The sequence below is a fragment of the Miscanthus floridulus genome, chromosome 2 (assembly GCF_019320115.1).
Source record: "Miscanthus floridulus cultivar M001 chromosome 2, ASM1932011v1, whole genome shotgun sequence".
Taxonomy (NCBI): Eukaryota; Viridiplantae; Streptophyta; class Magnoliopsida; order Poales; family Poaceae; genus Miscanthus; species Miscanthus floridulus.
Genome location: NC_089581.1, coordinates 138,562,624 through 138,575,662, shown reverse-complemented (window position 1 = coordinate 138,575,662; position 13,039 = coordinate 138,562,624). Strand labels below are relative to the sequence as shown.

Genomic DNA, 13,039 nt, shown 5'->3' with positions numbered 1-13,039 from the left:
CCGATGCAGGCATAACAAATAGCTAAGGTCACGCCTGGTCAAAAGCAAATCTACCAACTAGCATACTCCGATCTAAAGTGCTAATAGTGGGGATCGACCGAATCGTTACAACCATAATAGCGAACTATAGACCAGATTCAACTAGCTAGTAAACCTACCCAAGATCAAACATGCCTTGACCGCATACTATGCACGATCAAGATTGAAGTAGAACGACTGATAAAACATATTCCATCGTTTGAAGTAAAAATTAACACAATATAACAAAATAAATGATGGACTAAAATGACGTGAGGCCGATCTAGATCGATCTTGATCGGACAGGTTGATATTGCTGAAACTAATGATAACGAGAACATCAGCAAGATCGGTAACTTAATGAATCTACCCGAAGGACGCCACCCTTAGGTAGAGCTGATAACTTGACCTTAATCTAATTCAAGCAGTGGAGGTCGAACTTAACCAATGCAGCCGTACTTGAACTAGATAAGGATCGATAACTAGCTTATACTAGAGCTTGCAAGAGGTCGGCCGGACCGATGTAGCCTTACAAACAGAAGTATAAGCCATGACGGTACTTATAGACAAGCCGAAGGTTGACAGGATCGATGCAGCCCTACTTGTTGAAGAACTCACTGAGATCTACAGTACTCCTACTTCTAAGGTTGGCATGAAGCTAAAAAAGTAATTGGTATTGATTGATTGTCTATCTTTACAATAGTTGGGGTCCAATATTTATACTCAGAACCTAAACATGAATCCTACTCATGTCCGACTCATTACAATCTTTGGTATAAGAGAAAACATTCCTAACTTAAGATAACTTAGACCCTAATCTTTCCCTTTTTATAGAGTCCAACATGTTTTTTCCAATGCTAACCATAGCTCGTTGACGTTTTCTGCTGACATCATCCGAAGAGAGCCGATTCTAGTACTACGTCTGAATCAGCTAATATCGATCCTTACATAATCGATTCCTTAACGACACAATCTTGGAAGCTTCGAGTTCAGGCACTTTAATAGCTACTTTCCAAGTACAACATAGCCTTTCAGTCCTAAGCAAGTTGTGGTAGATTAGAGTTGAAACCCACCAAGAGCCCTAAGTCATGGTTCAGGCACTTCAATAGCTACTTTTCAAGTACTCCTATTCAAACATAGATCTCTAGGTATATCCCAAACTTTCAAATCTCTTTTTATTGCCTCCCTATGTCAATTTCGGTCTTCCTATACCTCTCCTCATATTATTAGCTTGGCTTAGGACTCCACAATGCACTGGTGCCTCTGGAGGTCTCCTTTGGACATGGCCAAACCACCTCAACTGATGTTGGACAAGCTTTTCTTCAATTGGTGCTACCTCTAGGCGATCATGTATACCATCATTTTTGAACTTGGTCCATTCTTGTGTGACTGCAAATCTATCGCAACATCGCATTTCTACAACACTTAGTTGTTGAACATGTCGAATCTTTATAGGCCAACATCCTGCTCCATACAATATAGCCGATCTAATCGCCATTCTATAGAACTTGCCTTTTAGCTTTTGTGGTACCCTCTTGTCATAGAGAATGCCAGAAGCTTGTTGCCACTTGATCTGCCCTGCTTTGATTCTATGGCTAATGTCTGTATCAATATCTCCATCCCTCTATAGCATCGATCCTAGATACCGAAAGGTATCCTTCTTAGGCACTACTTTACCTTCCAAACTCACATCTCCCTCCTTCTGCACAACTTTGCCAGAGTCGAATCTCATGTATTTGGTTTTAGTTCTGCTCAATTTAAAACCTTTAGACTCAAGGGTCTGCCACCATAACTCTAGTTTTCTATTTACTCCTATCGATGTTTCGAGTTACCACCGATGAGTAAATTTCTAGTATTGCGCATCTAGCTCAGATGGTGTGCTTAGAGGACACGAGGTTTATACTGGTTCGGGCAGAAAGTCCCTACGTCTAGTTCATTGCCGCTGCTCGTGTTACTAGCACTAAAAGTTTATAGTAGGGGTTACAAACGGGCGAGAGAGGGAAGGGATCCTAAGTCTCTGGTGGAAGGAGTAAGTGGGTGCTGAGAGCTCGATCGCTGCTCAGCCATGTGTTCGTGTCGTGTTCTTATGTGTTTATCTCGTGTTCTGATCTTGTGCGGATGTCGATTGATTTGTCCCCTTCATGGGGCGCCCTGCTTTCCCTTTTATAGGCCAAGGGAAAGCACGGGTTACAGTGGAGGGAAAGTAGAAGAATGAGTCATTCTTCTCCTTCACGCGGGTCCCACTGACCCTATAGGCGTCAACAGGGATGAGTCCATGTTGTGGCCCTATCCGTCACTGGCGCCATGCGCAGGCATCATCTATTGGTCATGGCGCTCCATTCTGTCCTAGCGGACGTCGTGGTAAACTGACACCCCTGTCAGTGTTCGTAAGAGGGTTAGGCAGAACAGCACCAATTCACCCAACGCTGTTCCTAATGTGAACCCTCAGGTATGGCCCGTCATGGCCACGGGTTATATCGGGGCGTGCCGGTCACCTCCTTGGTATCAAAGCTTTGACCTAGGCCCATACGCTTGGACCTAGAGTGGTTGGCGGCTGTATGGGTCTCCGTCGAGCGAGATAGAGCCCCCAACCTCAGGGTCGGGCGAGACATAGTGCAAACCCAAGGCTCGAGCGAGACAGAGCCCAAACCCAAGGGTCGGGCGAGGCGGAGCCAGCCCTTAGAGGTCAGGCGAGGAAGAGCCCACGGCCTCGGTGTCGGGCGAGGTGAAGCCGCCCTCAGGGGTCGGACGAGGCGGAGCCCATGGCCTCGGTGTTAGGAGAGGTAGAGCCACCCTTAGGGGTCGGACGAGGCGGAGCCCGCGGCCTCGGTGTCGGGCGAGGCAGAGCCAACCCTCAAGGGTCGGGCGAGGCAGAGTTTGCGCACCTGGAGGTCAGGGTGGAGCTGTAGTCATGCTCTTGACTACTCGGATGAATCAATGTTGATGGTCATTAGCTCCTTCTCTTTAGGTACCCTGGTATTGGTGCCTGATAGATAGACCACACTACAAAAACATCGAGCTCCTCCTCCTCTAACCCATCCTAAGCACAATCATCCAGCAGATCATGGCTCATATATATAGCACTGTGAGCTAGGGAGCCACACCCTAGACGACTTAGGGTTGCCGCCGATCACGACAAAGCTTATTTAGTTGGATATATAGACCTGATAGGTGGACCAAAACATCAGCATAGAGTTAATCTTGTGATTAATCTTGGATTAGCCGAGATCACCTTCCAACACTAGCATAGTGGGTTGGAGGAGTAGGAAATAGAAAATAACCATAGCAATGAATGACATCTCCATGGGCTCCATAGAGACGGAGGAGACCACTCCAAGCTTGAGAAAGGAAAAGGAAAGGCTAGGTAACTTCGACAATCAAAATGAGGTTGGCACTCTCTTATAGTTTTCTTCCTCAAGAGAGAAGGCCCAGTCTGGTGGCTTTAGAGTATGTTTTAGTTATTTTCTAGGGAAAGAGCTTTGTTGAGGCCAAACTAATTGATTGCAATTTCTATGGCTTGGATGTAGCGACCATTTTTTTTAGAAAACAAGGGGTGTTGGTTGCATTAAAAGGAATAAGAACCAAAGTATAGATTTAACTAAAGAAAAAACATAAAGAAAGGAAAACAATTAAAACAAAGCAAGCGAATTGAAGGGCATATCAACACTTCTTACCAAGAAATCTTTAGTATCAATTCAAACATATATACATGGAAGTTCATCAGCTTTCCATACACATGGAGTTGCTAAGAAATCACTTGGAACAAACTTTAAAAGTGGTAGCTTAAATGTGCATAAAGACTAGGAATGATATATGTAAACACACACTTCCAACTTAAAAGATGTCAATTCCAGTAAAACCATTTGACATGCAAAGGCCAGTAACACACTATAAGATATATATTGATACCAGGCTGGTAGGCAGGCTGGTACCACCTCCATGCCAATTGCATCAGACACAATATGCATATAACAGACTAACTGAACAAATAAAGTAATACTCAACTATAGCAAAGATCATCACTTATAACATTGCAAGGCACACTATTTCTTCATAAAAAATTAGTTTGAATTTTAGACCGACTGAATGCAGCTACAGTATTGACATTGAAAACACAAGTTTGAAGCATTATTTATGCAAATTGCAAAGGGGATTACAAGGGATGTTTCTAAAAAGGAATGCAATGAGGTTTTAAGCAAAGTAACAATCAAGATTATTTAAGGTACGACAATTTTCATATGAATGCCATATTCAGCAGTTACAGTCAAACGGATCAGATGCTGAGAGATCATTGGCCCGCAAAACATGTATCATATTGTGGTGGCATTGATTGTATGTGGAGTAAATGTAGCACCTCTAGAAGAACCTTGTCCAACTTGAGTTGTCTATGCTGCCTTCATATCCACTTCTTGTCACGATAGAAACAACTTGGGACCACAAACCGCATAGACAAACATTCTTGCATTCTCCACAAAGAATGTCACAAATTCCAATTGTTCTGCTGCGCCCAATAATTTGACATCACTATTGTTTTCAGGCGAAGGTCAAGGGATTTGATTAGATTCCTGTGTTTACTGGTGCCTCCAGTTTGTGTGCCCTTGTGCACGAGACTAGAAGTTAAAATGAGTGTGAAATATTAGTTTGGACCGAGAAATCAGAACAACAATGATGGACGCGGCATTATGGAGACCAAATTAACTTTGTATATGTGAACCATATATTGAAGTAAGAAACATTACCAGCTGGATGTACAGCTTCTCCAGACACGGGAAGCATCTAATGAAATTGAGAACATCATCCAGACAGAGAGACAAAGGGAACACAGATAAGACCTTGACAGTATGCATCGGCACCATTGCTCTCATGTCAACCGAATGTATTCCCTTGGCCAAATAAAATAGTTATGTTAGGGAATCATAACAACAAGTTATAAAATAAAATTCTCTGAATGAAGAACAATGGGGGAGCTCAAATGTGTCCAATGGAATTTTTGTCCCTAAAACAGACCATAATTCACAATGACTTGGAATACGCAATACAACACGCAAGTGTGAAGATTGGGACTTGGGAGAGGGCTCTAGTTACTTAGAAAAGTCGTAGATCCAAGAGTGAGCATTGTCTTGAAACTATTCTAAAAAATGCAGCCCAGGGTTTCCAGCTTTGGTGCTGAGATCACTGATATGCGCAACCTACTATATCGCTCAAAACTAATAAGCCTCTCAAGGAATGGGGCATCCTCAATAATGAGCTCCTCTAGAGTGGGACCTTGTCGAAAAGAATCAGTATGAACACCTATGCTCTTAAGGGACCGGGAATTGATCCAATCACAATGAAAACCTTCATTGCATTTCATCAGCTCGAGTGCGGGGCAACTATCAAGCATGGCATGCAGGGTCTCCTTAGAGATAATAGCATCAAATAGTGTAAGCTGCTGGAGGTTGGGAAATTGGAGCTGATTGACCATGATATCTGGGAGGCGACATCCACCAAAGGAGACAATACGGAATGTGGATGAGAAGTGAAAGATAGATGCTGGTGGTGGGGGATGTAGTGACAATGTAAAGTCAACTTCTAGGATGTGGAATTCAAGCTCTTGTAGCCCATTAAGGGTGGGTGACGGAGGCCAAGTAACAACATTGTCATTGTTCGTGCAGAGATAGTGTGCAGGGATGCAAAAGCGCCGGGCAGGTCCGGAGTGAGCATAAAAAATGCTAGAAATGAGGGCTCATAAGGTCTTTATCATCATTGGGATCTTGGAGATCACAATACTCAAAATTAAGAAGGGCAGGAGAGCCAAAGGTGACTCCACTTGGAGGATAGAAACTTTGTATGCGCACCGTCCATGGTAGGAAGGAGGGAGATAATGTCACCTAGGATGTCATTGGAGAAGCAGCTTATATGGTCAACAGCGTCTTCATTTCCTTCTTTGGGAGTAGATTATTTGTGATGTGGACCTTGAAATCTCTTCTTCTTTGTAGCAGGGGCGTCGTCCATCTTGACTATGCTCCTTAGGAAGGATGGAGTTTATGGATTTCTTTCAATGGGCTATTTTGAGGGTCTGTGCAACATAATTAGGATATATGGATCGAGGTTGCGACAAGTCTTCTATCTTGACTAGAGCACCCTGGAAAGGATGATGTTTATGGATTTCTTTCTATGGACTTTGTTTGGATGGGATCTCGAGATATAGCCGATCGAACAATAGAGGTGAACTTGCATAGAGCAATGTGTGGGCGGAATGATGATATGATTGTGGCAGTGGCGCCGCCAGGTGGAGGAGGGGAAGAGGGGACTAGGTTAGATAGGGTTAAGAAAAAAATTACAAATATATAGAGAGAGAGTTAGTGAATAAAAGATGGAGGCATGCCAGTGGAAATGGGGGTTGTGGTAAGTTGTGATGGGCCGTTGTGTGGGCCAAAGAAGAACAACAATAAGAGGATGGGTGTGAGAAATCTTAGTCATTTAATAAAGGATGGAGGCATGCCGGCGGGAGAAGGCAGCTGGGCGGGGCTGGTGGCGCGGCGGAGCTCGTCAGCGCCCTGCCCTAGGATTAGGGTAGGCGGGGTCGACAGGCGGGGGGGGGGGGGGGGGGGGGGGGGGGGGGGGGGAGGCAGGGCCGAGGACCAGGACGAGGACGACGGAGGTTAGAGGAGGGTGTGGTCGACGAGCGAGGGTGGGAGGCGGCGGAAGCCGCTAGTGGAGGACGGGAGAAGAAGACAGGGGAGGCGCGCCACAGTAGAGAAGATTGGGAGGAAGAAGACGTGAAGCCAGAGCGCACGACCGGTCATGGGATATCAGGCTCCATCTAATTGGGGAAGGTAGCCTGATGGAAGACACGCTTGATGCCCTAAAAGATCTTGAGCTAAAGATCTGGAGTTTACAGCTGAGCAGCAGGTCCGTTTTTTTGGCAAACGGTGATGGTAGAGTTCATTACTGGACCACATTTTTGTGGAGTCCAGTTCATTAATATGCCTCTGTTATTAGTTCAAAAAATAGTACATGATGTGGACATGCTGAATACAAAAAGTAGGCAGAGGCAAATCTGGGTAGTATGTGGGTTGTACTAGATGTTCAATGAACCTATGTTGTATAAGTTTATGTGCAGAATCACTAGCTGTCAATCTTCTTAACCATCAACTGTCTGAAGATATTTTTCATCATTGTTCCAAGCTTCTGTGATGGATGACAAAATGTTTGTTGATGCAGGCTTGAGTGTGCAGAACATCTGAAAGACAAGATACACCATCAACATGAAGTACCATACATCAAATCTGCTAAGAGATCAGATTGCCATGATGCCGCTTTTAAGTTTAATTTCTTGCTTGAAGTGGATGTAGCTACATGTCTGTATTAACTTCCATAATATGAAAGCCTATGCAAATGATTTTAATTATGTAGCAGTACTACATTTATTTGTGGTACTAAGTTTCAGCTTGAGAAAACGTCATTTCTTACTTCTCTGAGTTTTTCTGATTATTTTGAATATTTTTGGTCATCCGGGATTTGTATCCCTATGTTTTCGAAATGGTAGCCAGTCCCCTGATGCGGATTCTGACTCCTGGGGGATAGGGGTGGCAAATGGAGGGGAGATTGCCCCTTGGAGGCTTAAATCCACATGGTTTTGGGGGGGCTGCATCCAAAGGAGCCCTGAAGGTGGTAGTTTGAGCCATGCTTGTGCTATGTCTCAGATGCCAGGTGCCTGATATTGTAAAATGTTTGAACCTGAATTTTTGGTCTTGGTAGCAATGCTAAGGGTCCTGGGTTTCTCCCTGAAACTCTAAGAAGAAACATCTAATTGGGGATTTTGTAACTAAGACACATGAGATGATTAACTACGTACAATACTGCTTCCTGGAATTGGAAGTTACAGGACCAATATGTAGTACCAAAAGAAGATTTCATAACTCTAATGAGGTTGCTGATATTCAGAATTCGAAATAAAAAATGTCTACTGCAGCAATCTTGCACAATAGCACATACCTCTCATATTTACTATTTCTACTATAGTCAGTTTATTGCATATACCATAAACTAAGAATGGGCATCTTTTGTTTAGATATCCCATGTTCCAGGTAGTAGATATTCAAAACACTAAAATCATGAGAAATAGTTGTTCCAACAAATACCAAATGAGAGTGGCAAGACCAAGGCGAAAGACCTAGACCAATTCTACCATCTACATTCGAAGGGGTCTGCTACAGACAAATCATGGACATGATTAACCTGTATACCATGGGTACATATTTTGTTTGTAAAATGTAACCGTGCACCTCTTGAGGTCCCTTTTCTCCATCTGAAGCATCCCATATTGTTCTGCAAAAAAGCCTAATTGTAATCACTGGCTCCAACTTCGAGCCTCATTAACTCTAACTCTCTCACCTTCAGTAGAAAGAATGAGACAAAATTGACTTGTGATCTGATGCCTCGATACTGCTCCAACACTATTGTCTTGAGATGGATATCGAAGCTTTTAATGAAATCCCTGTGTTTGCGATGTCATTGATTCATTTTCCCTGAAATACAAGACTGAAGAACAAAACAGATCAAAATGGGAAACTCAAGCCACATGGGTACAAGGATTAACACCAAGTCAATAAAAAGAATATATGAACATTGTGATCCAAAAACTGTAACTGAAGAACTATCGCCTTTATGTACAACTTCTCCAGACATGGAAAGCATTTCATCAACTCAATGACCGTATCGATATTAATATGATCTGATGCGACAGCTAGAATCTTGACATTGCAAAAAGCCGTTGTCAAGCTTACAACGTTTAATCCCTGAATCAAGCATCAAACAGAACATCAAGCCATGTGCAAATGCAGATGATATGAAAATCTAAACAACTGAAAACAAATATGAGCAACCTATTCATGGGAAGAAAAAAGAATATCATGTCTAGCTGAATAGCTGTGGTGCCAATAACGAACCTGCGATCATCAAACCCATCATCTTTAAGACACCCTAAGGTCTCCAGTTTAGGTGTGGAGATTACATTTAAATTCATTGGCTTGCCAAGATAGAGAAATCTTTCAAGACAAGGGGCATCGACAATTATGACTTCCTGTAATAACTGGAGATTGGCCCTACGACGACCAGCACCGAAGCCGATGCTTCTAAGGCTATTGGAACTAATCCGGAGGCAGCCAACCCCAAAGCTGTCTTTAAGCAGCAGGCACTCCAGGACAGGGCAGCTGGAAATGATGGTATGCAGTGAGCCCTCGGAGATGCTGACATCTTCAAGGCCGAGCTGCTTGAGGTAGGGAAAGTGAATCCCTTCCACTGAGCTATCCATGAGCTCGCATTTGCCCAAGGTAGCAACTCGGAGGGTAGCCGAGAACCGGAAAGTAGAGGCAGGTGGCGATGCTAACGGAGACGGTTGTTGCATATACCAATATTTCATCTCTTTGCGTTCCCAGAAATCAAGCTCCTGGAGGTTGACAAGCGCCGGGGAGCTGAGCCAGGCGTCCACGGTGGCGGGACGGTCCTGGAGAAAGTGCGGCGGGGACGCAGAAGCGGAGGCCGGGGCCTGGCTGGGCGGAGAGGATGAGGGAGACCGCGCTGGCGATGGCCTCGTTGGCGGCGGCAAACTTCTGGAGGCCTTGGGCGGAAAGGATGAGGGAGACCATGCGCTTGGTGTAGAGGTCCGTTGTGTCGAGGACGAGAGGGGAGGCGAGCCAGACGTGGCGCCACCGGGAGGCGAGGATTTGGGTGCGACCGGCTTCCTTGGTGGAGAGAAGCGAAACTATCTCACCGAGGACGGCGTCGGGGAGGCCGCTGATTGCGGTCGACGTCGTCGTCGCCGCCGCCGCCGCCGCCACCGCCACCGCCACCGCTAGCATCAGGCGGCGGCGGCGGTTCTTTGCTGTGGGTTGTAGGTCCGGGATTGCCCGCCTCCGTGGCTTCCGTTGCCCACGGCGGGGGCTCACCAGCTGCGAAGTCCTCCGATCTCATCCTCTTGGCACTGGGACCCTGCACCTGCAGCTCCATCTCCGCGACCGGCGCCGGCGGCTTGTTGGGGAGGCTGCGCCGCCGCACCGAGCACAAAGGCGGCTCTGGAGTCTGGACTCGGGTGTTTGTGAGATTGGGCCGCGCTGGGGTTTACGGCCCAAACAGAATGCCCGTCTCTCGTTGAGCTGCCCGTATCGTCACCGTTTGTCAGGTTTCTTCTACGCAATCTCTGCCCAGTCGCGCTACGTGCTCTGCGCGCGACTCCGCACCACGAGTCCACGACGGGCCGGCCCATTAGTGGCCGTTTCTCTTCCGCGATCCGCGCGCCGTCCGCCCACCCCCGTTTGGCTTCCTTCGCGCTTCCAAGTTGGAGTTGGAGACGTCCAGCGGTACAGGCGTCCACCGATCAACCAGTGCAGCACGGCACCTAGGATGGACAGTGATCCTGCTGCAAGACTGCAACACACAGAAGGGGGGGGACAAATTCTTAGGTTTAAGTCATATAAAGAAGAACAGCAAAGGTGTCCTAGCCACAGCTACAATGACGAAACCTACCTTTTGGAGTGCGGTTGCACTTTGCTTGAGGATTTTTGAGCCACTAGTCAAGGTGCTTCGCATGGTTGATAGTGATATCAAGCCATCCATGGCCTTCCTGTATGGAGACATTATAAAGGCAAAGGATGAAATCAAGGCGGGCTTCTGGAACATTGATAGGCCAGGGAATCTTAATGCCTACAACAATGTCATAGAGATCATTGAAGGGAAGATGAAGAATAGGCTGGACACTCCGTTGCACTTGGCTGCATATTTTTTAAATCCATATTACAGCTACAACAATGATTCTATCTTCACAGATGAGCTGGTCTGCCTAGTCATGGATGGATTCATCACTGCTGTTGAGACCTTCTACCATGGTGACTACGACATGCAATGCAAAGTACTCAATGAGGAGCTGCCCAAGTTCAGGGATAAACAAGGCCACTTTGGAAAACCTGTAGCAAAAGAAGGCTGCAAGAAGTATGATTTTGATCCAGGTACTTATCTTCCTTTTTATTCGTTGCCTGCTTCATGTAATTTTTGTGTGGTCTGTACTACTTTTCACTTGCAGCAAAACTACTATGCAAGTATTTTTGATATACTATTTGGCTCTTTCACTTGCAGCAAAATGGTGGTCCAGTTATGGTACGCAGGCTCCAACTTTGCAAAGGATGGCTATAAGGATTCTCTCTTTAACTGCTAGCGCTTCTGGTTGTGAAAGGAATTGGAGCTGTTTTGAAGGGGTAAGCCTTCCAAGTTCCAACTCAAATATGTTCGTATTTTTTATTTTAGAATTGTCACGTGTGGACTAAAACCATATTTTCATCTTTACTTTTGTAGAATCATACAAAGAAAAGAAACAGACTAACATGTGAGCGTCTCAATCAACTTGTTTTTGTACAATACAATAACAAGATGAGTGCAAAAAAGGAGAAGGCCAAGAAGAAGAATAAGATGGATCCTCTTCTAGCAACTGAGTCAACTCATGCTCAAGGATGGCTTGTTGAATGTGGAGATGAAGATGATGGTGAACCTGTTTGTGGGCTGACATGGAATTTAATTGAAGAGGCCTGTGGGGTTGAGGAATGTGGTAAACTCCGTAGGAGTGCAAGGCTAGCCCAAATGAGACAAGTCACTGAAGATGAATTTGAATCTGAAGCAGAAGAAGCCACCAATGAGGAAGACATTGACTTTGAGTCTGACCAAGAGGATGTCGTCCCACTTGTTGGGGATGATGAGCAGGATGGGGACAATGAGGAGTAGTCCCATTACTGCACATGCATGGCTGCTTATTTTATTTTGCTTTCGCTTATGACTTAGAACTAATTTATCTTTGCATATCTTTGAACTTTTGCTATGCCTCCACTTCCAGCCAGTTTGTAGCTTTTGTGTGTGCCTTGACCCATGAGTAGTTGACCTAACTTGTGGTTGGTTTGTGAGAAATTATAGCAGAGGCCAGAGGCGACATTTGTGATTTGTCATGCATGAATGCATGATGCATATTTGTTGCACTCATGTCATATGTACTGAAGACAAGTGTAATGAATTGATGTGACCATGGCTCATGAGACGTGATATTATTCTTGGTTCTAACTATCTGCTTGTGAGTTGTGACTTTGATAGTGTCTGAAAATCTAAAAATTTAATTTTTTATATGCATAAATATATATTTTTGGGTGAAATTATACAAATCCGTTTAGTCCGTTTAATTCCGTTTAAACGCTGTTTAAACCGTCTAAACGGTAAACAGAGGTTGGCCGACTGTTTAGCGTTTAGCGTTTAGGAAAACATTGGCTGCAACACACAGAAGGGGGGGGGGGGAGAAAGGGCTGCCAATAGCTGATGTTTTAAGCTTTGATTTTCACCATTCTTTAAATGTTAGTTGTAGACTTGAAGAGATATTATGTTTATAATGTCTTTCCGCAATAAACATCTGTTATGACTCATTGTTTTTTGTTTTGACATGATTTTTACATTATTTACACAAACTAAAGTTGATCTAATGATTTCAAATTAATCTTTACAGTGACGGTTCATTCACACAGATAACAATTGATAGAAAGCTACTTAAGAGTTTATATGTGCAATTCTCTTTCGATAATTACAACACTGTATTATCTGAGTCCATTGAGAGAGCAGAAATGTTTTTAAGAGAGATTAGAATTGACTTTTAAAATTTTCTATTGTTCCCTCATTATAAAGATTTTTTATAGACACGTGCGTATTGCATGTGCTTGTCCACTAGTATATATAAACATATGGTTATTTTGCCACATTATTGTCTCGTATTTTCTATTGAATCGCTCTGTCACACATATTTAGTAGTACAAAAATTTGCCATAGGATCAGTGACAAAACCAGCCCATCCCGTACCATGGCATATATATATATATATATGTCACGGCGGGCTAAGCACGTGCACGCGTGTGGCTTGTCTTTCGTCTCTCTTAATTTCTTAATAAACATACACAATAATCATTTATTGTAATTCTAAAAAAAATACTCATTTATTTAAGCTGATTAAATATTT

At 44.2% G+C, this 13,039-nt stretch overlaps 1 protein-coding gene and 2 pseudogenes across 1 annotated transcript; 1 reads left to right on the top strand and 2 right to left on the bottom strand.

Moving 5' to 3' along the window:
• Positions 1-4,269: 4,269 nt before the first annotated feature.
• LOC136539840 (uncharacterized) lies at positions 4,270-5,134 on the bottom strand (annotated as a pseudogene).
• Positions 5,135-6,939: 1,805 nt separating this feature from the next.
• On the bottom strand, positions 6,940-10,173 carry LOC136539839 (F-box/LRR-repeat protein 13-like; annotated as a pseudogene).
• A 340-nt stretch (positions 10,174-10,513) lies between these two features.
• Positions 10,514-11,772, top strand: LOC136537148 (uncharacterized). The gene is made up of 3 exons (XM_066529208.1): positions 10,514-11,006; positions 11,134-11,252; positions 11,350-11,772. Exons 1-3 carry the CDS (start codon positions 10,514-10,516, stop codon positions 11,770-11,772), a joined length of 1,035 nt encoding a protein of 344 aa, XP_066385305.1.
• Positions 11,773-13,039: the final 1,267 nt, after the last annotated feature.

What these genes read in the sequence shown, in the direction of transcription:
- LOC136537148 (XM_066529208.1), top strand. Translation starts at nt 10,514, where the DNA reads ATGACGAAACCTACCTTTTGGAGTGCGGTTGCACTTTGCTTGAGGATT. An exon ending in GAAGTATGATTTTGATCCAG is followed by an intron (nt 11,007 to 11,133) that starts GTACTTATCTTC and finishes TTTCACTTGCAG; the next exon opens with CAAAATGGTGGTCCAGTTAT. An exon ending in ATTGGAGCTGTTTTGAAGGG is followed by an intron (nt 11,253 to 11,349) that starts GTAAGCCTTCCA and finishes TTACTTTTGTAG; the next exon opens with AATCATACAAAGAAAAGAAA.